Here is a 27,741-nt window from a genome sequence, read left to right as displayed (position 1 = left end):
CTTTGGAAACGGCAACATGACATTTAATTAATTCTATGGAGAAATCTTTCACTTCAAGCCTGTGACTTTCATGTACAAACACACACATGAGAGACAAAGGGGAGAATACAGCCACGCTGGGAGACAAAGTGCTGTCACATACAGCAGGGCTCGCCAGTAAGCGTTGCTAGGTGGCCATTGTCAACCATTTTGAGAAATTAGCAACCAATTCTTGGCTTTTGGTTGCCATCGGTGGCAACTAGGGCTGGACAATAGATCGATATATCGATATCGTGATATGAGACTGGCTATCGTCTTAGATTTTGGATATAGTGATATAGCAGAAGTATCTTTTCCTGTTTTCTTTGTTGTGTAATTTGTTTAACTTACCAGACTGTTGTAGCTGTTCTATTATTTGCCTTTACCCACTTAGTCAGTATATCCACATTTCTAAAGATTATTTATCGAAAAAACCTCATTGTAAAAATATTTTTGTAAAAGCACCAGGGTTTTTTTTTGCTCAAGAATAATTGTGGTATTGGATTTTCCCCATATCGCTCAGCCCTACTGCCAACTACTTTTTGACATTGTTTGACTGTGGGGTACAAAGTTTAACTAACCCGTCAACACCACAAACAAATGTTGAAATTGATAGTAAGAATAACCAGATGACCCTGAACAAAAAACAAAATGAAAAGGGAATTTGTTAAGTCTTGGGAGGCGAAGTTTCCGACATCTTCGATGTCTGGTTTCCAGCCTGGAGACCACTTTTAAAAGTTAGCCTGTAGAGCCTGGAGTCAAAAAAAAAAGAAGAGAACTGCAAGAATTGTCATGACTGACAACATCATTATTTAGGAAGATATTATTACACAACACTGAACAAACGGCAACAAAATATGAAAGAAATGCATGATTACCAGCCACTTAACCGGTCTGGCTGCCAACAATTGAGAATGCAAAATGCAAAACACAATAATTATTGTCTCTACGGTTAATCATCTCATTGCTTAGCACATCAGCAGTAAAAGCAGCACGTCAGGTTGTTTTAGTTACACTAACTGTGTGCCCCCTAATGTGTTCACCACGCGACGACAAACAGTCAACTACTGGCGAACGATAATTATCTCCCCAACGAGGCCTCTCAACCCCAGGATTTCCTCCGTTGTCTTTGGTAAAATGAGGAAAACAGACAAAGGGCTTCAGAATAAAAGCCTCGGGAGATAACTCCACTGTCTACTTTGACTGCCACAGATAAGAGCTCTATCAAGAGCAGCAACCTTTTCCAACCATTGAGGAATTACATATGAAGGCAGTTCTCACTGCAGAAACCTGTATGGTGTTCACACTGGCTTCTCAGGGGGGGGGGGGACTGAACAATCATACTAGCAGTTGCCGAATGTGATTGAGCACCCCCCCCCATTTTTTATGCTGCACTACATGCTAGAGTAATCGAGATGATCCTTGATTTTTCTATACATAGTGTGTTCTTGATATCCAACAATATGCAGCAGCTTCATATTTATTTTCTCTACAGTTAAATTTAAAAGTGTTATGATCATTTGGCACTACCCTTCTTATTAAAATGAGAAAATAGTCATCACTTTTCATTTGTCAAGTGATTAATTGATGCAGAAGTATGCCGAAATAGGCTTTAGCATGTGGTCATTTCATATAGAAAACTATATTGTGATATAGATACCGTTATCGGGATAAAGGATTTGGGTCATATTGCCCAGCCCGAGTTAATAATACATGTATAGTTGTTGCAATTGCACATGTTACAAAAATCTTTCTAATAGGCCAACAACAAATCATTAAAACCAAAACAAATCTTATTTTTCTGGTCTCATTCGCATATGTTATGTGACAAATCAGACCACATATGTGAGAGGAATTGTGAAAATTCAGTATTGAAAATGTACAAAATGTACAAAATGAGAGGAACTGAGGTAGAATTGTCCAATAGATGGCCATGCACTGGGGATAGCTGCCTACCTACGTACCTATACACTCTCACCAAATGTCAGTATTAGAATTACACAAAAAATTGGGAATGAACACCTTTTCCCTGCCAACGGCAATAAAAAGAAACGCACCAAATCTGCCAGCTGTCACCTCCACACACCGGTGTAGGAACGGATGATATTTTCTTTCCAGGACCATGGATGCATTGCAGCACAGATTTTCTCAAGGTGATCACACTGAAGCTCAGCTCCGCATGTGCACTTGGCGAAAAAAAAAAAAAAAAAAAACACCCGTAAGAAAGAAAGGGAGATGTAATTTGTATGTATACAAATGTCAAAATGTCAAGGCATGTAATCCTTTCAAGAGGTGATGAGGTCTTCGGTTAGAGCTTGGCCCCACTCCAGACTTTATAACAAGAAAAGTGCTTACTCCAAGTTCTGGAGGTGAACGGTGAGTTCTGATCCCATTCTCCTCTCCTCTCACTTTCACTCTCCTGTGCACTTGCTCTCTCTCTCTCTCTCTCTCTCTCTCTCTCTCTCTCTCTCTCTCTCTTGCTTTTAAGGGATTATTTTGGTGTCAGTACATATGGATCTACAGTAGCAGTGTACAGTATATCCTGAGTGGCATGCTCCATTTTATTTAACGCCAGCAAAACTTTAAAAAACGCATGTTTTCCAAGGATGTATGTGGGCTGAGGTGGTGTGTGTAAAGTTAGTAGTCAAATCATTCAGTTTAAAGACATATTCCAACAAATCCATGATGCATTGGCTCACTGATAAGAGGCGCATCATTCACATAGACGCTGTCAAAACATTTTAGAAGCACGGAGCGCTCGAAGAACGACACATCAGGGTAGATAACCCAGTTAAATACGAGCCGAGTGTTTGTACTGAGACGGTGTTTGTACGGCATACAGTACGTGTGATTATTGCTTTCTGAAAACCTCATAAATTTCTAATTATTTCCTCTAATTTATAATTGGATTATTTGTGTCATTGAAAACTCACTCAATCTCAAACTATTAATTACGTCAATTAGAAGGAAATGCAAGAAATTCTTGTTTTATTAACCCTAAAGTTAAATAACTTCAGAATCAACTCCAATAATTCCCTTTGGGTTTTCAACTCCTTTTTGTTCTTTCTTTCGCAAACTCTTCTCGATAACAACCGCACACTTTATATTTGATATTCTATGTATTCCTCCACTGCTTTTTAAAGGATTCTGTCCGACGTCTGTCCTCCCACCGCACATCGGTCTTCTTCCACTTACAGCAACCGTTGCTAGGCAACAGCTCATGGCTGCATTAGAATATCAGTATTTACATAAAAACTATATTAAATTGTTTGAATATAGGCTCTTGGATATAAGTTGTGTCATGGAGAAGTATAATTTAATTTCAATGTGATTCATGGACATTTCCACCAGTGCAGTAACTGTAATCAGGAACTTTGTTTTACTGTGAAATGTAGTGTGATTACATTTACATGTGTGTTAGTAATGTATTACTCTGTTGCTCTAGATACTGATCATTGAAATTAGATTACTGTGCAGGATTACAACACTCAGTATTGATTATGGAAATAACATACACTGCTATCAGAATGCCCCTAAATCCCAAATCTTCTTCTGAAAAAATTAAAGAAGTTGTCTCGACCCTTTAATGCAGTACCCAGTACGCTTGTGTTGAAGTTGAACATCACTCAACAAAGTTTGATATGTGACGCCAGATCAACCTGCTAAAAAGCTGATGCAGCCATTTGTTTCTTTTAACAGCGCAGGAAGATTGCAAAGATAAGGTTCTTTGCAATGTGTGACATCCAGTGTGGCTTTGTGTCATCTGGTCCTAACTTGTGAAATCCCACCTGCATAGCATATCAGTAGATTCTGCAGCATCATATTACGACTATCCTACGTCTGAACACTAGCCGTCTATCAAGTTTTTATTGTTATTTTGGGATTTTACAGAACTCTCGTCAAGGCTGGGCCATTTCTCAAATGTTTGAATTCCTTTAAAAGGACAGACTGCATATGAGATTCTTAAGCACGGCCTTCCTAGACATATTTCCTGGCACAAGTCTAGGTGATGGTGCCTTTGCCCATGAATACATATTATACAGTGTAGTTGATTGGGCTTTTTTCATGTGTGCATGAACAGTATGGGTGATTGGGCCTTTGCCATCGGGGCCAAACAGCTCTTGAATGTCCAAACACATTCAGTTTCAGCCTTCACATTTGAACAGATAAGATTAAGAGACATTTAATTTTTTTCTTCTTTTAAATTGTCATTATTCTGCTATTTTTATTTAATCTTTAAGTGGCAAAAGGCCACTTTTCAACTTTACCCCCCTTAGTGCTTCCAAGTGTTATTACTGTTATCGCCACCGTCGCAAAGACAACCGGATCGCTTTCCGAGCCCGTTACTAGCGACAAATCTAGCAACTTATTCAGACCATCAGGGACAATGCAAAACATGTTAAAATATATTGAATTGTAAAAACAAAAACTGGTCAACACAACCAATAAGGAATGTGCGACGATGTCATCAATATGCAAATGAGCGTTTGGCTTCATCTGGCGACTTTTAGTGACTTTTGAAGCGAGAGCTAGCTAATTTCATTGGAAAAGAGTTGCCAACAGTGCACAGGGGACTCCACCGTCCACCATTTCTGTTACCGGGGAAAGGGAAATAACTTACATTGGTACGTAGGAAAATGGATAAAGAGCTTCCTTTGTGCCGTAAATCGAGCCTTCATGTTCTCCTCGGCACACTGAATTGCACAGTAAAAATGAGGTTTATAGGGAAACGCAGAGGGTGTCGTTATTCCACCGCCATTACTTTGTGCAATCAGCATTTACCTCATAATGTCTATTGCCACTTTAATACTTTTTTTTTTGGTTTATATGTTGTTTTTTTGTTGTCTCATGCCATCCATGAGTGATTCACATTTTGGCAATACAAATATTGTCAGTAATAATAATATTGAATCGTAGCTTCAGTGTTTAAGGCAGGAGTCTACCTGCTGAAGCTACTAATCAATAATAATATTACTGAAATTGCAAAACCGCAGAGCATGTCTTTGGTCAGGGTTTTCTATTACTCTGTTGATAACCCCGACATGTGACCTATTGTTAAACAGTTTACTGAACCAATAGTTTGCCGTTCATCCAGTGTGTAACAGCAGGATGGCTGATCGATAATTCATTTTGGCTTTGCCGTCATAACGACGTACACAATCGGGGACCTGGTGGTCGTTGCTGCTGTATCAGAGCTCTTACATTCGGGGTGCCAGAGCGGAGCCGCAGACTGTCATTTCCACGGCTGAACAGTCGGGTTGTCTGCTGCCAGCCCATCAAAGCGCGGAAAAGGGCAGAGAATATTGCTTTCACTGCCAACCGTGTCTGCCAACGCAGGTAAACACATGTTTAGCATAAGACACTTCCTGGTGCATTTGAGCTCACAGCAGCAGCCGCCGCTGCAGCAGCGGCCACACTCTCCCTACTGACTCTTAAAATCACAAGCATGCAGTCCCGAGCATTTGGCCCAAAAAAGATGCCCAAGGCTACAAATAACAAGTATTGTTTATCTGTCAATGAGTCGATTAATCTCCAAAATTACTCAAATATTAAGTTTACACTGATGTAAAACAGAGAATAACACATCTAAGAAGCTGGAACCAGAGGATATTTAGACTTTCATGGTTTTTGGCTGATAAAGGTAACAGTTAATCAGCACTACACCTACACTGTGTTTGCTCTTTGTGCTCTCCTCCTCTGCAGCTTTTCCTCGTTGTCAACCTAGATGCACAGTGCACAGTTTTATGACTATGTCAGCACTGCTTGAAACTATGCCAGAGCAGCAACACCAGCACGGTGAGGCTTACCTCAGTCTTAAATGCACAGGAGGCCTCTTGATGTGTTTAAAATGCGTAATCTGCTACTTGACTCTCTGACTTGTCTGCGCGACATGTGAGGTCCTGTTATGGTTTGTCCTCCACCGAATGTGTCAATCTTGTCTTGTGTGACTCACTTCCAATTTGTCAGCGCCAATTAGCCGGGCGGCGTTCCCTCCGCTTCCTTGCACTCCCAAATAAAGCAATTTTGATTTCGATACAAGCCGGGGAAAATAATTGCCGTACAGTGCTCTACAGGCCATTTAACATTATGCATTGCTTGTTTTGTTGGTTTGCATATAAATACAGCTGAGGAACAGTTTAGATACGGAGAAAACAAGTGCAGCACAATATGAAATATTGGAATACAAGTCTGGAAATATTCTTATCTTTTTTTCCTCTCCCTTCCTTTGGAAATTCACTTCATGCTTATCCCTTGAAAAGTCCTAAATAAATAAAAGCATTATTTTTATTTCATCAGATGATACTCAGCCTGTCAGATTAAGCCCGCCAGTGTTTTTTGTAGTAACAATCACACAGACTACTACAGATTAAGGAAAGCAGATGTCTTCTTGCACCCCAAAGGGCAACATTGGCTGACATCGGCAGACCATTTTTAAGCTCTCTCTTTTAAAGGAGAGCAAATTTCTGGAGCTGCAACACGCAGTTCAGATTTTCAGCCCACATGAGTCGCAGAGGCACGTTGAGCGCGTATCATTTTCAGGCAGCAACCACATGCCTCCGCTGCTGCTGCTGCCAGTTTGCTCGAATCAACCCTTGGATCATTTGTCGCGACGCCGGATGTCTTGTAGGTGGAAGTGGGATTGGCTGCTGTCAAGGCAACATGCAGCCATTTCTTGTGCCTCCTAATTGCAGTTTCATAGTAACAACTGCCATATATCCCCGGCCTATTTGCCAGTATAGACCGCATATGTTCCAATGTCGAGGTCTCTGAGTTGTTTTCACTCGGCGGTATCGGAAAACATCCATCAGCTGTGACTGAAGAAAACTTCTAAACGTGGCATAAAAAATGTACAAGTCGGTATCTGTGCAGCGACATGAGCCTTTAAAGTTGGGATGATGTTACCTTTTTAAATCTGTTTTTCAGCTCTTTGCTTCTGTCGGATATTGTAATGAATTATACATTAACTAGCATATTAATCAAACCAAATAATAAAAGAAACATCTGGTACCTTACACACGCAGACATACAGTGAGTGAGCATTGAGGAATGTTTTTCCTTTTCTCTTCTCCATAAAATCATAATACACTTGGCTCCCTCTCGTCCTCCGGTCTGTGCAGACAGTCTGTAGCTACTTTGGGCACAAAGCTGCCGAAACTGCGAGAGATGCCAAACTATATTGCGAGGCAACTAATCAGAGCCTGGAAACGCAATTTTAGGCCTTGGCCTACATCTGTTTCACATTGACTCACTCTTACTGATAGAAATGTGGCTACTTCAGTTACTGAACACAAAACTAGATTTTGCAGTTTGTATTTTCTTTTGTATCTCGTATAGTTATCTCAGTGGAAGGTCATGTGTCTTGTATTAAAACATAAAACATAAAACAGGATGCGCATGCAGAGAAACGGTCCTAAAAACTGAGCATTGTAAAGCATGCTTTAAAAATCTTACTGCCCCCAGTTTCCATCATATTTATTTCAAACTATATTTGTTGACGTTTCTGTTTTATTGGATATTTTATGGTGAAAAGAGAGAAAGGATGCATCAAGCTTCCCAAGCCTGATAACGACCAAGATGATGCTCTTACATGGTTTGGGCCTTAGGCTACTGAGCCACCAGCACAGTCCTTAAAGGATGTTTCTACCCCGCACCTTTCAGTCTCTCTCTCTCTCTCTCTCTCTCTCTCTCTCTCTCTCTCTGTCCACCTGTGTTCTGTATAACAGGTGTTATTAGATTCTGGATTATAGACAACAGCACTCAAGTGGATTACCATCTGTTTCCACAGCTTGCTGGTGGTCCATTTAACCTAAACTAGACCCACAGAACAGAGCTTTTCTTAAAGGGGACATTTGCCCAAAGAAAATAATTCAGAAAATCAGCGTATATCTTGTTTGGGCATCTTTTGTGTTTGAAACACATTAGAAATATGTATTTTAATGGAAGAGAAAAGCTTGGTTTCTACTTGCCGTAGAGAAGCCGGTGCGAGTGTCAGATTGTGACCCTGATTTCTTTGTAACTAGACACTCTCTGCACCCTGTTCTGGTTTGGCACAGCTTTTCAAACGGGATTATCACAAATAGTTCATTCTTTTACAAAGGCCAATTCGTTTTAAAAGTCTTTAGAAACTTAAAATTAAAATAAAATTCTACTTTTGAGTAAATATTTTGCCGGCCAAATCAAATTGTTTGCAGGATATTCAACCTTCGTTTCTTCATAATGCATTTCATACTCGACTTCTTTCTTGACCGTGCTTCTATAAAGGCATCAAAGTAGTCCACAAATGTGAGATATGAGTTTACAGATCATTACAATTCCTCCTCTGCACTGTGTAGGTTTCTGTCTTCTTGCTTCTTCACAGTGCGTTTTGTTTGCACGCCCTCTGGGGTTTCAAAGAATAATGCAACGGAAAGCGCGTTGACCATAAACGCATTTAGTGCGTGCTCGTAGGTCGCATGCCATCGGCGGAGGCTCGCGTCACGGTGCCACGGGTCACGGTGCCAGGTGTCATGGGTCACGGTGCCAGGTGCCATGCGTCACGGTGCCAGGTGCCATGCGTCACGGGTCACGGGTGAGTAAATACAGAGCTTTAGCAGCAGTAAATATGGTATTTACATAGTGTGGCTAGCTACAGAATAATGAATTATCCCTTTCTTTATTTGTGGGACTTTAACAATAATGTTCATCGTGTTTTTTTGCTATAAGGGGATCGACAGCCTGATAATGTACAGTATTTTACATGAATAATCCGTTCATGATCGAGTTCTTGGAGTTTAACATGTAAACTTCATATCCCGTTTCTAGAAACCCGATTATGCTTGCTGGAATTCTACGAAAGAAGACCAGGATACCTTATCTCGGTTATTGAGCACCACCGACTTGTGTTTTCATACGAAAGTTCAACAACACGTGTCGATGTATGCTTGTTACCTGCATACATTCTTTTCAAAATAAACTTCCGTCCTCACAGGAAACAACTTATTTAGGTTTGGCAACAAAACTATTTCGTTAGGTTTGGGAAAAAGATTGTGTTTTGAGTTAAAATGAGCATGGAAGGGATGTTAGTTAAGTACGGAAGTTACATGACAAATAAACCAATGTTGACTTCTTGTTTCACACGGGGCACGAACCGCGATTTCCTGGGTGACAGACCGGTTTTAGTTTGAGCTGTCCACCTCCAACAGTCGCGGCTTCGGCCAAACAGAACAAATGTCTCATTTCTGGAGTTACCAGGAAACAAAAAGAGGCTGCGTAGCTTCACCGACTGCTCTTACGTAGTGGTAGAAAGTGTTAAAGGAGTAGCATAGCTGTTCTGTTTTCAAGGACAGCTCAGTCCACAGTGTGTAGGGTTGAGAGGGAGAGGGAGTGGGGCGATGCGCTTAAAGCAGACCGCTTTTGGCGATCCGAAGAGGTTGCGATGACGATGTTGTGTTTAATATTTCCTTATTATGATCATACCCAAGGAATAAACTCATAAACAGGTTACCTATGTCCAAGTAAACACAGAGTAGCAGACAGAACACCTTTCTGTGAATCACTTTCTAGAGCTGCACAATCTGCCTCAAAGGAGTATAAAACACTTTGTGATATTTTAAAGTTTGATAATCCTTCAATCTGGATTTACTAGTTGGTATTTATTAATATTCGGAGCTGTCTAGCAATGATGCAGCAATTGTTTTGTTGCACTACCAAATCTGTCTATCTGTGATCTTATACTATGACATATTCCTTTTAAGTAAATTTATATTACTTAATAAATATTATAGATTTTTTTCTAAATAAATTATAAATGTTCTCTTCAAAGTTAGAGCCGCTCCCTCCTTCTTCCTCCGGGATATTAACAACGCTTTCACACTGACTCTGCAGAAGAAAAGTCCGTTCTGCTGATCATGTTGCTGATGGCTCATTTATTTGTTCAGGCTTTGTATAAACCTCTGGTGAACCTTGAGTGGACTTGCAGTGTCTTATTTCAGATGATGTTTTTTTTTTAACCTGGTCCCGGTAGCAACCCTCTGGTGTTGTTTTGCTTCATGCTCGTGTTTTGGTCTGAATGCACCTGTTTTCTTTATCTGGTTAAAAAAGGTCCACTGCAGGGCTGCTCCATGCCTCGCTGACGCTTGTTGTGTTGTTGTATATTTATGTACCTCCAACTTCTAAGACTTGACTGTCTACTGTTAAACAGCAGTGTTTTAAATAACACAAAACTCTGAATATCCTTAAAGCAAATGGCCATAATGTTTGTTTTGTAGATTTTGTGTGTTTTTTTTCCCCCTCAGTGAATGCAGGCTAGTTCCCGAATTTCAGATGACCAGTGCTTCACACCAGCACACAGCCTCAAAGCCACAGAGGAGCAGCCTGGGCTCTTTATTTTTCCCCCTTTCTTCTGTCCTTGTCAGATTATCCTCACAAGTACGGGGACTTTGCCCTCTCTGGACACGGAGCTGCATCCGAGTGCAACACTCTGAAAATGGAATGGAATAAAATGGAAGTTCTGCAAAATAAAGGAGTGTGTAAAATAACATCCAATTCTAAAGCCACAGACAATAAATAATCATCTGATTCACTGCTTGTGAATGTACTTCCATCTCTCACATACAGTATACATACTAATACTGTCTGGAAACAAACGAGATTACGGCTCAGTTTCGGAATTGGGTGCGGCATCATTTCTCACCGAGGCGGAGTGTCTCATCTCCTGAATAAATAGTAATCAGTCAGCGAATGAATTAACGATCCCGTTGTTCGAGGCTGACCATACATACCATTAGGTGTCTGAATTGAAGCCTGCACCAATTGCCTCTCAACATTTTTGCCGGGCGGCCATCAAGTACTCTGCGAATGAAATGGAGAAATCCCAGAGGTAATTGTGACTGTGAGCCATTTTGTGCTATTTGGATAGTGGAGATGCTGTAATGAAAAGCAGTCTCTTCACTGAAGTGAAGTGTATTTTTTTTCGTGATTGTTTCCTGCAGATATTCAGTTTAATTGATTGAATGCTAATGCATTTTGAAATGCCTGGTGAGTGGAGTGTAGTTTTTTTTTTTGTTTCTGTTCCTGACAAGGTTCCGTGAGGTTCTTTGTTCATCGTATTAAGTCCTAAAACCTGGAAGTGTGTTGGAATTTTTTTCCACTACCGATTCCCTTGTCTTGAAGTTTTTTTGAATGTGTTTTTGGTTAGATGCCTGAAATAAGGCCTGTGGTTAACACAAGCTTAAGAGACTTTAATGCTTTGTTTTCTGACATAAAATACATCAGTAAATGCCCCTCTTCGAAATTTTGAAGTTCTTACGTGTCTGAAAAAAGGGCGGTCGCTAACAAATGGCTAAATGAGACTACAAAATGGAATCATAGTCCGCCTTTACTGCCTCGTTGTGTATACTCATGCTCATGTGAGCCTATAGCATCAGCTTTTTACTACTGCCCATTGCATGCACGCACTCAAAGTATGGTGTTCATTTGATAAGATTAATAAAAAAAACTGTAAATATCATAAACTTGGGTTTTTTCTTAATAATCCAAATATCCAATGGAAAAATCCCATTGGATATCCAGTTCGATGCTAACTTGGCAGTGACCTACAAAAATCCGTCATCTCTTCAGCTGTCGGTTATGAAATTCTCAAATTTGCATGCATGAATCAAATGATTCTGTCAGACAGATGGAATGATTCAAAGTAGATAAAAGAACCCGACTTCCCATGTATTATACAGAGAGATCAGTTCCTTTTTCACTTCCCTCCTCTGACCTCCATAAAATAAGCTCAGTACATTTCTTCACGGCACATTCTTCTCAGTTCAGCATTCTGGGAGCTGCTTAGTAATCCGTCTTTGTTTGAATATTTTTATACACGTTTTCATGTGCAAATGGGACAAAGGTGGCAAAATGATGACAACTTCCCTCTGAATAATACATTCTATGAAATCTATTGGAAAAGAAGAATTGCAATTTTTATTTGTATTCATGTACAGTATGAACTACAATCTCAGGTATCAATAATTGAACATCATCCTCAGAGAAATTAGTTGGACTCATTACAAGCACAGTCTCTTGTTTTTTTTTCTTGTTTTTGTTTAGCTTTTTTGTCTTTTTTTTTAACAATTGAAGCACATGTAAAATTATGATCTGAAGATCTTTTTTTTTTTTTGCATTATGTTTTTGAAAATATTTTTTTTTTCGTAGAAATTTAACCACTTGATGATTATTCTCTCCAAAAATGAGAGAGAATATTCCCACATACAGTAACCCTCCCTATACATAGACAGTTGGTAGAATAACACACAAGAATTGGATCACCTTGGCTCGGGGGTTTTGCACAAAAAAAATCAAGCTCACTCTGCTGGTATTTCAAGTCCAACATTCTGCGGGTCAGGCTTAATTTCATTCTGGCATTCAAACATCTCTCCACATAAAGCCATCCGGCTCCAGCAAATACCAATACAGAGATATATTCCATTCATTATGAATAGCTCACAACCCTCATCCCCAAATATATATATAAAAAAATCTCAACCTTTTTTTTTTTTTTTTTTTTTCACTGTAGCCAGCGTCAACATTGAATCATTAAGCCACCAAAAGCATTGAAAAGGATTTGAGCATTGAAAAAAGAAAACAGTGGAAAGGGAAAGAATGGTTCACACCACGACGTGACCATCGACTGCACTGTTCTCATCGGTCACAACGCTCGTGAAAGGCTGACGATGAATAGCTTTCTGTTTCACTTGTGCCTGCTCCACTGTCTCTCCCTCATCAGACAGGACCTGTCTTTAAATGTATATTTCACCTCCACCGTCTTTGTTCGCCATTCAGTTATTGTATCGAGTCAAAGAATAGATTCAGGAGACTGACTGATAAGAAGCAGCATGATTTTGTGTGAGTGACGTTTTTTTTATTCACACTTCAAGCTATATGGTAGCTGTCTGTACTGAGGTGCAAGTCGATAAGGCGAGAGGAGCTGCCGGACAGCCATGTTTAATTTTTCACATCATGCGGCGATATTTTCATTTGATTAACTTGAAACAGCGCGTTGCTCTGCAAAAAAAAGTTGACGTTGCGTGTGGGTCAAATCTCATCAAGACCATTTGTAAACACGCACTCCGTTATGCCAGTTACGTCGATAAATCTGTCACATTTGTGAAATCGACCAGTGGGAAATTAAAATATGCTCGTTGCGCGGAGACCAAAGCGAATGGCATCTACCTCGTCTTACTTTCTGCACAAGGTCACAGTTTCCATGGCGACAGTCTGATGGCTAGTTTTGCCTCCTTATTTCTTATCTCTTTTTTTCCCCCCCACTCCTCTCCCTTCATATCTGTAATATATCTGTTTGAAGACCCCTCATGGCCGTTGTGGGTCTGCCCCCCCTTCACACACACACTTCCCCCCCACTGTTCTACAATTTTCATCCCTGCCTCCCTTTTCCTTGAGCCTTCCTCTTTGAAAGACTAAATGAAAAAAAGCAAAGTGTAAACAGACTACAGGAGAGACGATGTTCTGATGGTCTATCAATGATGCAACATCAAAGTGGGCGAGTTTTTCTCAGACACAAATTAAACTGAGCAACGGTTGCTTTGGATATCAAAGGCCCCTCACCCCGGTTAGATGTTGGGCACAGGGAGAGTGGAAAAGTCTCTCGCTGTTCCGTTATCAGCTTTCCTCTGTTCGTCTGCAAATGAACTGCTGATACAGATTAATGAGCTATAACCCATCTCCTCTTATTTTGTTGCAGGTTCCCTAACTGCCTCACTGACTATGTTAGCCCCAGTCTGTGTTAGTCTGACAGGGTCACACTACATTACAAAGCAGCCTCATTTGCCTCTTTATCTGTATAACAGATGGACCATCAGCGCCTGAGCTTGTGTGACCCCGGGGGTGATGGCAAGGTAACGCGACACTGAGTGGACGTAGATCATTACTGGGTTAACAGGGAGGCTACAGACTGCAGCCTTATGCTCCCCCTCATTTTCCCGAGCAATATTCTGCCGTCGTGCAGCACACGCCGGCGGATAAAGCGAGACAAATGAGACATGGCGAGGGGGGTGAGGAACGTGCCTGAGCTAAGTGACAGAGAGACAATCAAAGAAGCGATAGGACACGGAGGAAAGGAGAGAGGGTAGACGGGGAAGACGAAGCACTCAGACAGAGGAGAGGAGGAGTAGAAGGAGAGTGAAGTAGTAAAGGTTGAAGTGTAAAGGAAAGGTAGGTAGGAGGAGTGGGAGCATGGAACCTAATCTTAATTAAAGTGAAGGATGTATGGCTGTTGTTTAGGAGCCACGGGGGAAATGCACAGTTACTAATTTGGCTGCTCTGCTCCTCAGGCATGCTGGCTTCACTGTGATATCATCCAGAGCTGTGTCATTAAAAAATCCAATTTTGCGTTGAGTGACAGCTAGAATATGATGGCAATGAACATAACCACATTCTGGGTTTTGTCTCTCGTAAACCTCCGCCGAAATGGGACGTGGTGTGCTGAACAAATAGATGCTCATAAATGCTTATAAATACTAAAGCAATGCCCTTTAACAAAACTTCTTATCAGGTAAAATCAAAGCATTAAATCGATGGCATTGCATTCATTTTTGTTCAAGACCAATTTCTACAGTGGTTTCACATGAGCTGCATTTGATATATTCCACATTCAGGTTCTGTAAACCATTCCTTCCCTTGTGCAGTATTACACAGAGGGGAGAGAGAGAGAGAGAGAGAGAGAGAGAGAGAGAAATAAAATGAGCTAAAAAGCTATCACAAAATGTTTTTCTTCATTTAGCCACTAGACATACTTTTAATAAATAATCTTTGTTTTTGTAAAGACACTTGTTAAAGTATCATATGTCGTCCCTTTGCCAAATGCTGATTTACGCCATCAACTTTGTCAAGTCAATGTAATTTTGCCTCCTTTTTATCTTCAGGTTTTGGTCCATTGTACTCCAAGTATGAAACTGCTGATACTGGATGCTTAGTCAAATTCAAGATCAGATTTGGGTCTCTTGTACATTGTCTTTTGAGCAGGCTTGAATCAGTAAAGGTTCCTGTGTGGCTGAGCTGTGTATGCTACTGAGCATAGGACCGTGGTGGTAGGAGCTCTTGTAGGTGTTGTAGTGGTTGTAGTGCTCGAGAGGGGGCAGAGATAGGTGCCTCTCCATGGCAGCGACACCTGCAAGCTCTTCTTCAACTGTTATGACCTCCATGGAGGAAGCGGGGCCATCGGGATCCTGCTGGTTGTGCTGCTTCCTCATCTTGTAGAAAATGACTAGCAGGACAGCAGCCATGAGCGTGATGGCCACGAAGCAGCCGATGATAATCTTGGTGGTTTTCATCACCTCATCCAGGCCATTGAGGGCTCCCTCTCCATCCAGATCAAGAACTGGAATTGTGTAAGTCCGCTCTGTGGTCCTTGTTAAAACGGGAGTACCTCTTGTCGTCGAGGTTGACACCCAGCCAAATGGGGGAAGCGGAGTTTGGTTATCATCCCCTGGGGTTTCAATGGTCTCAACGGTGACTGTGGTAAAATAGGTCACCCCACTGTTTTCCACTGAAGTGACATTAAGCACAGCAGAGGCAGAAATGTTGCCAGCTGTGTTGCTAACCATACAGGTGTAAGTCCCAGTGTCCTGCATTGTGACGCTTGTAAAGTTCAATGTCCCATCATTTAGTACAGACAGACGCACCTTATAAGCCCCGTGTGTCACCAACGAGCCATTTGGCGTGAGCCAGCTGATGGATGTCAGCGAGCTCGTACGACATTTAAGCTCCGCAGCCATGCCCTCTGTCACATTCAAGTCACTGGGTGGCTCCACAATGACGGGAACATCACACTGGAAGTAGCTGTGGTCCAATTCCCCAATGTAGCGACCTTTAAAGACTGCAGGAGAATGGCACCGGGCGCAGCAGCTGGTATTGGCAGGTACAGTCTCCTTCAGCCACCAGCTGAGCCACAGGATATCACAGTTGCAGTTCCAAGGGTTGTGGTGGAGGTGGACCCGCTCCAGGCGATGTAACGGCGTGAAGAGGTCATGTGGTAGAAAGGTAAGGTTGTTGTGAGCCAGGTTGAGCTCCACCAGTGACTGAAGGTCATCGAAGGAATTCCTCTCGATAGTTTGGACCTGGGCGTGCATCATCCACAGCTTCTGGAGGTTCACTAATCCTAAAAATGAGCTGGGCTTGATGACGGAGAGCTGGTTTCCTGACATTTCTAGCTCCTCAAGCCTGACCAAGGGTAAGATGTTGGGTATCTCCTTGAGGTTGCACATTCCCAGGTTCAGGTAGCGCAAGTTGCTCAAGTCCTTGAAGGCTCCGTCAGAAATGTAGGAGAGACGTTTGAGCTCACCTAGATCCAGCCTTCGGAGCGAAGGGACCCGGTTGAAGGCATAAGATGGTATACTTTCGATAGGGTTGTTCCGTAGCCACAATTCCTTTAGCTTGGACAAGTACTCAAATGCTCCATTGGGGATTGTCGTAAGCCGATTATCAAAGAGCTCCAAGGTGTTGAGACTGGCCAGTCCATTGAAGGCGCCAATTTCAATGTTGCGGATGTGGTTTTTGCTCAGCTGCAGGATCTCCAGATGCCGCAGATGTTTGAAACTGTCCACCTTGATGACCTGGATGAGGTTGTCCTGGAGGTTCAGGTAGCGAGTGTTTGTGGAAATGCCATCCGGGACATCCCGCAGGCTGCGGCGGGTGCATATGACTTTGCTGAACTGATTGCTGCATGAGCAGACGGAAGGACAGGTCTGAGCGCGAACCAGTCCTGCCACCACCAGGATCTGGAGGGCCAAAAGCAGCACAAAGAGGGGGTTGGACAGCGCCCCCTTCAGCCTACGACCTCTCATTGTCTGGCGCTGGAGGGAGGAGATCATTTTGTTCAGCATTCATAGTTCATCTGCTGTTTGTGTTCTCTGCAGAAAGAGAAAGGAGAATTATATTTAGTAATCACATAAAGTAGACAGAAAATGAACTGACAGAAAACAAACAAATTGATGAAGATGCAACTTGGAGATCTGGTAAATTATAACAGGTGTTTTTCACCCTTTTTATCCCGACATATAGTCCAAACAATTCATCAAAAACTTGACAACAGATTAATTGACAATGGAAATAATAATTACTTGCAGCCCTAATCTAATTAAAATGCTACAATGTGCATAGAATGTTGAAGAAACAAGATCTAAAGGAATTAACAGGCTTCAATTGATTATCATATGTCGCCCTTATGTAGAATATAAAACAGTTTTTTGTTAGCTCTCTAACCATTTCCAGACTTCACCGAAGCTGATGCATCTGCACCGGAGACCGAAAATGAAAAACGAGAACTTTCTGATATTAAATTAAATTTAAATTAAATTTCTTGTAGGGATCCTAGAATTATTTAATACCCAAAGCCTAAGTCACAGACCATTTTAACATTGCAATTGTAGCATTACACTCAATGAATGTGGCCCTGCACTGTCACAATGAATCTTATCTATACAGAATAAATGTCCATGCTAACAACAATGTAAAAACGAATGCAACCTGCAAAATGCATGCATGCAAACAAAGAGGAAGTCCACATATTCTTGCTTGAAATTGTGCTATAGAGCTCATATCTTAATGTAAAGCACAACATTACATGAACAAAGTCAGTGATAAATGTTATCCAGTGACAAAACAATGAGGCTAATTTCTCTCTACTTCGACATTTTACTATAATATTCTACATCCTTTTTATTGCCTTTGAAATTATTTATCTGTGATTCATTCCCTGGGGTTACAAAAACAACACTTTTCATTGATTCATGATTAATGCCTTTTTTCACTCAAAGCAGTACTGCAGAGCTGTTTACTTTTTATTACGATCCAATTTATTGTCACACCGAAATCTCACAAACAGCGTGATTCGATAGTGTGGAGAGGCCTGATATTGCCCTTCTATAACTATAGCAGGATTTATTATCTCCCAAATCAAGTGACTGACAAGAAACTCGTTACTCTGTTATCTTAGATTAGATCCAATTAGATTAGATTAGTCCATTCAGCCTAAGTGTCTAAGAATATGCCTGAGTGTGCGCAAGATAAAAATAGACCGAGACATTCATACACATACAGTACAGCATGTACCTTTCACTTTCACACAGCAGTGTTGATGTGTTGCTATCACCCCTTATTATCTCCTGCCCGCAAAGATGGCAACCAACAAATAAATCAATATGCACTGTATTCCAAACATATCATATATGCTGGGAAATTATAAAATGTGACAGCATTGTATCACGCTTTTCTATTAAATGATACAGTCACCGTTCTTCAGTGCAGTCAGCGTCTTTGCCAAGAGCGAAGCACTCTCGCCTAGTGCAAGAGACATTAACCTTGCCTACTGGGTCCTTACGTTTAAGTATTTCCCCCTGTCTCTTTCCAACTCTTCAATCTCAAGTTATCTGTTAATCTTCTCTTTCCATCAACCCACCAGCAAGAGGAAACGAGTCTATTATGACAGGTGTTTTCTAAACTGTAAAAATTGTTAACTAAAGTGGAAATGTTCTCCGGTGAGGATGAGTGGCTGGCCTAATCAGTAGAAATGAGCCTTGCATGTGCTTGGTTTTTTTTTTTTTTTGCACGAGCCAGGCTGCCACGCTAAGCCGAGGTGTTTGGGAGGCTTGCAGAGAGATGCACCTCTGCTGGGGGAATCGGTTGAATGAGGCCTCCCACTGGCAGGGGCTCATTTTGTCTGGCTGGAATTACAACAACTCTGCGTTGCCATCTAAGAGAAGAAAATGTCATACGTGGCAAACACGCGGATGGAGAATGTCAGCTGTCAGAAACAAATCTCTCTTTGCATTTCCACCGGAATGCTTTAAGAATAATAGCAAATTCAGCAATTAGCATGTTGATCTACCACTCACAGAGTAATTGTAGCTTTGTGCACATGCCTTTTTCATAAAACATTGTATCTGAATACAGTCTATCAGCACAGAAGGGTTTGCAGAAGAAGAAAAAAAATGCTTCAAACATATTTCCTGCCTTTGTCGGCGCAACACTGAGTGGATTAATTCCATCTCGGCATGCTCAACATGTATTCACAGCCTCTGAAAGCAGTAGCCGCTTACATCTAAAATCCTTCCACAACATAAAAACACACCGACCCTTACTTTTCTGCTCACTGCACCAGCAGCCACTGGCATTATCTCCGACACGACTGTGATTTGCCAAATCTGTTTGTTCTAATGAGTTTGTTGGAAAAGTGCAAGGGTAACTTGTGTCTCAATCACGGCGCACACAGCAAGGAGGCTTGTATAAAGCAGAGTCTTTCAGAGCATTTAAACTACAATGTCAGATGATTAGAGTCTTGTCAGTGTTGTGCACTGCAAGCAATGACATTCCACTCCAACTGGCCACATGCGTTAGCTTGGACATACCCACACACTGCGGAAGCAAGCTCGAAAGTCTGTGATACAAATGACTACAACTCAAGAAATGAGGTAACAAAAAAAATAGTCCCATGGCACGAATACAAGAATAAATATGTTAACACTGCTCCACGCAAGTCAAATTGACAAAGATTATCCATTCATGAGGATGAAACGTAACAAGAAATGTTGCATTATTGAGCAACTTGCTTTGCAGGCACATTTTTTTTTGATTTTGATGTTTGTGTTTGCTTGTTGGCATATTAAACATTTCCCCTCAGAGTTCTATGTGGGGGGATTTGGACTGTTTTATGTTCAATAAGATTATTCCAAGCAAGCGACAAACATCTCAATTTGCATTTTTACAATCAGACAGAAAATGTGTGGCACACGACTTCTAGACAAAGGCCAAATAATGTAAGTGACATTGTTTATTATGCAATTTACTAATCAGTCATTTGCAGTTGATCCAGTGGGTGTTGAACTGATAAAGTGGGTAAAAAATGAAGAAATGAAATGTGGCAAGTCCCTCATCATGATGGAGAAAGAAGCCTGTGGCCGATTAGTGGGCTGTCCGTTGAACTGAATGTCCCTGCTAATTCATTCAACACAATACTGATTCATTACATTTGCATACGTTCCTTGCATGTCTTGTGTCCTCGTTTGTGCTGATGCTGTAACCTCACGGGCCATCTGGGTTTTACAAAACATATGTGCAGATAACAGACCTCAACTTCTTCTTTCTTTCTTTCGTACGAGTGTGCCCCCTCAGATTAAGAACATCAAACACTTGTGTAAATGACCAGCGTAAACATGGTGGATGCCACCTGTTCGTTCATGACAATTAAAAATTTGCCTAATTGACACCTCAATAATACCACATAAGGCTACACATCCTGCCCCATATGTCTTGTATTGAAGACCTGCTTTCGGCGATCCAGAAAGGATCGCCGAAACTTTTTTTTCTTTAAACAGCGTCTATAGCAGCAAAATTAAGGGACCTGTTAAAAACAAGGAATGGGGAAACGTAACCAGTGCGGTTAATGTGTCACCTGAGGGTCGGACTGTCACTGAAATAAAAAAAGAAATGTTTCAGTATATAAAAAAACATTTCGCCACAGCAAGGCGATCGATCACTACAACGAGAGGATGTCGAATAATTTAAGTCGTTTTGTAGTTTGAGATGTTTATATTGATAATAAAGAATTATACAATAGCATCAGGAGCCAATGGAAACTAATGGTGATATTGTTAGGCTATATGAGTACATTTTGAATTATATTAGCTTGTAATTCAAATTGCAGTCAAACAGTCATTTTTATGTAATTTGTATAGAGTTTTCAAAATTGCTTCAAAGTAATTAAATACAACCCATTAGTAAAACAATTAAGCTTGGATAACAGCAGACTAATTGCACATGACAGTCTGGACCATTCATATATTGTGTTCCTACTTACGAGAAATTTCTAAATAACTTCCCCTAAATCACTCGTACGTGCCCCTTAACAACAAATCTGTTTGCAGGAATGGTTGTGCATGATGCCCAATGTGCCTACGAGACACAGATAAATAACTGCATATGCAGTATAGACAATAAACAATGACCTAAGCTAAAAAGCAAACAAACTTAACACAAGAGATATTGTGAAAAGGTAATGCTGGTGATATCTAAATCCAAATCCATTTTTATTGTTGTCAACAAATCCCAGGAAGAGACCAAAACCAATGCTGAGTTAGTCCATCTGTCAATACTTACTGACTTTCCTACTGCGCCTGTGGAACTCAGCCCGAAGCCTATTTGTTACTATTGAACAGCTAAATCTTTTGGTCAGAAATGCACACTTTTGTTCTGCTACAAAGGCTTAGTACTATCCTAAAACATCTGGGAACTGTAGTTCACTCAAACAGGACTAAACGGATTATTAGGGGACTATTTCTGGCTGCAGATGAATACACGTTCGGTGAGTCTGTAGAACTGACTCAATATAAAGTACCCATGTTCTTTGCACTAAAGGAATATGTCACCCACTGCAACAATTGTTTGTTTTATTGGTAGTTGTTGGACAATAGTGGAGATCTGTGGAACAAAATAACGAGATATATCGCGCTTTGCCGACAGAAAATACTTGTTAGTAGAAGAAATTCATTATTTGGTCATTTTTAGGGGCTTAATAAATTGAGAACAAATATAGAATATTGCCAGCATAATCTTTTGAAATGGCTTGGAGGAAATCAAAACAAATCTTCTACAGTTCGTAAACGAATAGATAAGTTGATTAAGAAAATTAATTGGCATCTATTTTCCTCATTGATGAATCATTTGAGTGTTTCTTTTGTGTGCAAAAAGTGAGGATTGAATGAATATCTCATCCAAAAATATCATTATGAACACAAACACATCATATTGTAGACAAGCTGGAATGAATGCCACCAATATTTCTTTTTCCTTTTTTTGTCAGTGCATTTGATTTCTTGATTGCTGTCGGGGTGTAAAGAGAGTTTAAACAAATATATCAAAAATAACATAACCCTCTGTAGCTTAAAGCTAAGAAATACATCGTGTTTTATTTTTCTTATGAGCGAACATTTAGAAAATAGCTAAATGTGGCCCAGTCTGACAAATGGTCTTTGATGATTTTCTTGCCATGACAGATTAATACAGCATAATTATTAAGATTAAGCAAATCCAGTAATAATTATTTGAATAAAAGACAACGGCAGCATTGCTATAAGCCTCCATAACAATGTGCGCTGTGGTTCAAAATCCGTGTGCAGACATTGGGGGAGGGTTTTTCAAATCTTGCACTGGAGCCCATCATACCGAGAGGCCACCATTGCTGCTGCCTCATTCTGACATGCAGACTGAAGAGTGCTTCACTCTCCGGCTCTGCTCCACCTGGAGAAAAAAAAAAGAGAAGGCAATTCCCCTCCCCCGTCTTGGCCTCAGTACGCTGAGTGCTGGTGTTAGGGAAATAAATCTAGCATGCTGTTGGGTGCTGCTGACTTATCAGCCAAACTCTATTCTTTTAACAGGAACAGAAATGATGGCCCTTCCGTTGACTGGATGAGTCTCAGAACAGCAAAACCAGTGCATTTCCTTGAACATTTTTCACTCTCTTGGGATGGTCTTATTCAACAAATATATATATATATATGTACATACATATATATTTTAAGAGTTGTCACTGGCTTGCTTGCTGCAGCCAATTTTAAACTGTGCCCGTAACTAGGGTAAGCCCAGACTGTTTAGTTTACAGACCCTACTGCAGCTGTCACATGCATGATAATGCTTGGAATATTGTCATGTTTGGTGCTAAATTCACTCAATCTTGTTGATAAATATATATATATATATATATATTATTTGCCTTTGTCGTAATCATCTGGTTTGGTTGGGTCGGTTGTTGTAGGAGCGATGCTTTGAAACAATCAATTTAAAACAGAAAAACGTTTGCTGGCAATGCAGCCTCTCTTTGCTTCACTCTCCTTTGTTGAAAGAATTACAGGCCACTGCTGCAGCACACTGTAGTCTACACAAAAAAAAGGATGGTGCCAACCAGATTTCAGTGTTGTTCATTTCTTTAGCTTTATAAACTCAATATGGAAATTTACTTTACTTAGTGGAATGCCCAAAGAGGAATGGGGAAATCGTTACACCAGCTACGAATGGAACCAAACAAACAATTACTGTGCATTCAATCAGGTGATTCAAAGTACAACTAACAGCAGCCGCAATATTTCTTTTTCAAGGTAATGAAAGTAACAATCCATCCTGACGAAAGTATCCAAGTACAACTATCTGGAGGCACAATATTTCATTTTCAGTGGATTCAAGGTAACATCACCCTGATTGTATGGGAGCTAGAATGCATGACACATAATGTCTTGTTGAAAAATGGCTGTAGATGTGAAAAAAAAGAGAAAACGTATAAGCAAGGTCATACTTGTGGGTTATGTTGAAGTTTTTTTTTTTTTCTCTCATCTGTGTGGACATAAAGTGCTTCATGAATGGATGGCTGCCAAGGAGGTCAGTGAAAGGTGGAATGCTACGCTATAGGGTGCAGGATGCTATGGAGGCTGCAGCCACACTCGAGATTTAATAAAGCTGACCAAACCTGAAGTGTTTACCCAGTTGCTCACCCTCACAGCCAGGATATGTTTAAATTCCATATACTTTTTTCCAAGTCATTTTGGACAGGTCAATAGAACAACGTAATTGGATTTTCGGAGCGCTTTTCCATAAAATCTCGATTGGCTCCTTTTAATTTTAAAGCTGCCTTAATCGATTGTCGGACTCCGGGGGGGGGACAAAAACATGAAGACATGCTGACTGATACATCGACTTGACCCTATCCAGCAAATACTGCATGCAGTGCCATAATATTCTAAACGTTGAGCCAAAAGAGGCTAAAAAGCCTTGTAGAACTGCAGGGTTGGCTGACATTAGTACTTGAATCATTTCATTTAATGTTAGGGTGTCAAATATAAAGCTGAGGGCCAGAACCGGCCCATCAAAGAGGCCAATTCGGGCCACTGGATGATCTTGAAAAATGTGGAAAAACTCCACATTTGTTTCCTGGGGGTTGTGTTGTCCTAAAAAGAGTAGCAAGTCCTACACTGGATACGCTGTTATAGATCCCACATGCTTATGTACAAGCTACATGACAACACCATCAAGCATAGGTTGCTGTTCAAAGCACCTTTTCGTGCTCAAGGAGTATAATATTCGGTGCCACTATCAAACCCATAATGGCGTAAAAAAAACAAGAACTTGCAAGGACAGCTGAGAACAGAGGAGACAAAATGATTTGTTGGCAGGTTTGAGGAAACAGCTGTCTGTTTTTAGTCGTAGCCGAGACCTCAGCGAAACATCTCAGGCTGTTCATCATCTGTTTTGTAAATGGATTGTTCGTTAATTGCGAACAGAATGTACATTCATGCATTTCTTTACACTAAAAGAAAGGTAGACATTTGGAGGTGTTGTCATCTATAGATTCTCACGGGATGGTTTTACTGGTTCGGCCCACTTGAGATCAAATTGGGCTGCTTGTGGCTCATGAACAAGAATCAGTTTGATACCTCTGCATTAGAGTCGATCCAGTCCACTACACAGTATACTGACAGTAGTCCTGCAAATTCTTTTGGACCAAAAATTGTTGCCATGCATTGTTAAGGTGGATGTGAGGTTAAAAGGCCTTTGATTTCTTGTTTTGGTCTCTTCATCGTCAACTACGAGGAAGAAAAAGGTGATGCGGTTGACCCTCAGACCTGAGCTTAACTTCCACCGTCCCCTCAGGGCAGCAGCGCTTCCAGATGGCACGGTCGCATTATTGAAAATCATCACAATTTTAGATGACCAGGCTCATTTTCTCCCGTCTGTGATGGAGCGAGATTAAATTAAAAGAAAGGCAAAATTGAGAGCAATCAAGCTGCCATCTGGAATTACGGCCAGACAGACAATCACTGTGAGAACAAAAACCTATAGACACATTTTAATTTGCTATGAGGCAGTATGCTACGCTATAATGTCTGAAAAATGGTACATAGGACATTAGTTTTAAAATGAATCTCTTGTTTCTGATGAGAAATGTAATATCATTATCAGCCATCCAGCCACTTTGCCCCATAGAGTGATGATTGCAGCCTTGGCAACTGAATTCTGACGGGCGTATTTTGTTTGCTTTTGTTTATGAAATGGCTGTGAAACTGCCATGACACACACTTCAAACTCTGTGGAAGAGTGAGAAAAGCAAAAGCAGTGAGTGGACAAGTCGACGGCATTTTCATATAGAACCTGTCTGACGTGAGAGAGGTTTAAAAGTATCACACTACTGTGTAAACAGGTTCTGTAAGGATTAAAATTGAAGAGATCATTGGCTTAAGAGCAAGTGAAAGTAAGACATTACACATCTGTAAATTCAAAATATTGGAGTTATAACAAACATGTTGAGAAGGAACAGCCAGCTTGAGTTCAACTGTTTCTCTGGGTGCTCTTGTGTCACCTCTTGTGTTATGGTGTTAACGGTATCACATTATAGAAAGCTGAGTCCCCGCGTGTTATTTCCTGTGCTTTAATTTCAGGCAAGTAGGGGAAGGTTGCTATCTTGTGCCAATACTGGAAAGAGGGAGAGAGCGCGAGGGTAAAGAGACACCTTTCAAGTGATAATTCAATTCCTATTCACGTATTACCGTACGCTGCCTCCATTATGATAATTGCATGGGCTAAACAATCTGCAGGGACCTCCATGTTCGAATGCACTCTGCTAAGGCTGTGTCTGGTCTCTGCAAAGGGATTAAGACAGGATGCCCTGGGTGGCAGACTGACTGAATGCGAGGGGCGCTCTTAGTATTCGTGTCACTCGCCCGGCCCACCAATCTGCTCCCATGACTGCGTTCCTAAAAGGAGATCTGCGAGATCAGCCAATTGCGGGTTGGAAGGGCTTCGTGGCAGAGTCGAGGCCGATTGGACTGAATGAAAACACGGCACAGTGAAGTATGGTAGCGTGACTCATGGTAGTGGGGGACAATGTCCATAATTGGTTACACAGGTTTAAACTAATGCTCACACTGGGGGATTTTGGTGTCGATGATCAGAATATTGTGTGAACACACGCAGTGTGAGGAAAGCAGGTGGCAGCCGGGGTTTAGCTAGGTGAGTACAAACAGCCAGCAGCGGTGGCAGAATAATGAGCTGCACAGACCCCATAAGCTGCCTTCTTACAGCAGTAAAAGAGATCACTGCGTTAGCAGTAAGATTTGTGCGACTGGTGATGTAGGTGAACACTTTGTACCGCAAGCGAAATAATTCAGTGTACTCGCGACAGTCTTTAAGGTTGAAAGAGGAATTATTAAATATTGAATTCAATACATTTTATGCCTCATCAGTGGAACTTGGCTCTTTCCAAATGTGTTAATAACATATTGAATGTGATTCTTCTCAGGTTCAGAGGCTTTAGAAAGTGAGCCAAGTAGTTGCCTTTTCATGATATATGTATTCTATATATTTCTTCATGGCCAGGTATAAAAACGCTTTTACTGAAGAATTTGTAGGAACCGTTTAGATTCCTCCCTTCCTGTGTCCCACCGCTGGTGCAGTGGAAATACCTCCAAAAGGCCGACACTGTCAGTCATTGTTAACGTTGGAAAAGACAACAGTGTCGCATTAAAAACGACACAATAGCAATGTAGCTTCAATGGCCATCTTGGCAGGTTGCCGCTCCCTGCACAACGCAGAGTGCTCGGAGGGATTAGTTCACTGAAGTGTCCCCTGTTCAGTCACAGCTATTTGCCAATGAATTCCGGCCATTCTAGTTTGCAAATTGACTGAATGGGAAAAGTTGGAGGCAGTTCTCTCTGGAGGTTTTGTGTTCACATCGGGGTGAACAGGGGGCCGACAACAGATGGCACCATATGCGGTGCTGTCTTTTGTCCTTTTGTTTAAGATTGCTGCCCACCAACGTGCCGCTGTGTCTCTCGTTGGGAATCCTTCCTGTGGATTCTGCCCTATAGTTATCAGTATGTGAGAAGTCATTCACATGTCTCTAATAACTGAGACTGTGTGTGCAGTCGCATATAGCCCCCATGCCGACACACTGTCGGAATGTAGATTGGTGTCGACACGGCCTCACAAAGAATTTCACACCATTTTCGAAACACAGATTAGATGTGTGTGAATCTGAATATTGTTTAGGCCACATTTATGTTGTGTAATTACAGTAGCACATTTGTCTTGTAAAAAGGTAGGTGGTGGTAAAACAGCTTTAGCTTGGTTCAGCATTAACGCACTGTGAAGTTATTATTCTGCTTTTAGCAGTAGTTACTGTTACTTTAACAACAAAAAAAGGGGGCTTCATTTTAGTATTCAAGGCGAAACACTCAAGGTAAAAACATTTTTATCATTGGTCAACTGTGACTATAATATTTTGTCTATTTTCCTTGTCGTCTTTCAGACAACTGGAAATAACACATCCAAAATACACATTTAGGATATTTGCTTCTGTTGATTTCTCCTAAATTCACCAAGAGCTACCTTTATATTATGCCTCATTTGCATATTTAAACCTACAATTTCCGGAAACAATGTAATGTAAGTCATTGACTGGGAAAGTTTAATGGTGATATTTATTAGATAAAATGTTTACTCTATTCACTTGCAGTGTCTCCCTAAAAGATCAATAAAATAAAAAGTCTACATGCACACATGAAGTCTACATGCACACGCACACACACACAATCATTAAATCAATACACCTAAACAGGTGTAGCAAAGCCCAAAAGATGAAGCCTGAAGCCACTGAATGCTGCTTTCTTTTCTCCTAATCCAAAATGAAACGGTAGCTGGTTGCTT

The 27,741-nt window shown here is 41.0% G+C and overlaps 1 protein-coding gene across 1 annotated transcript in view; it reads right to left on the bottom strand.

The window, feature by feature from the left end:
* Positions 1–14,749: 14,749 nt before the first annotated feature.
* The window catches only part of lrrc4cb (leucine rich repeat containing 4C, genome duplicate b), a 38,471-nt gene continuing 25,479 nt past the window's right edge, over positions 14,750–27,741 (bottom strand). The window contains exon 2 of the mRNA XM_031848378.1: positions 14,750–16,907. Coding sequence (XP_031704238.1) covers positions 14,985–16,880 — 1,896 coding nt within the window. The 5' untranslated portion in view covers positions 16,881–16,907 and the 3' untranslated portion in view covers positions 14,750–14,984. The remainder of the gene's footprint in view (positions 16,908–27,741) is intronic.

Source organism: Anarrhichthys ocellatus, unplaced genomic scaffold (assembly GCF_004355925.1).
Source record: "Anarrhichthys ocellatus isolate YVR2014 unplaced genomic scaffold, GSC_Weel_1.0 scaffold8, whole genome shotgun sequence".
In the NCBI taxonomy this organism is placed as follows: Eukaryota; Metazoa; Chordata; class Actinopteri; order Perciformes; family Anarhichadidae; genus Anarrhichthys; species Anarrhichthys ocellatus.
Note: the sequence above shows the minus strand (reverse complement) of the source record. Positions and strands in the feature narration are given on the sequence as shown.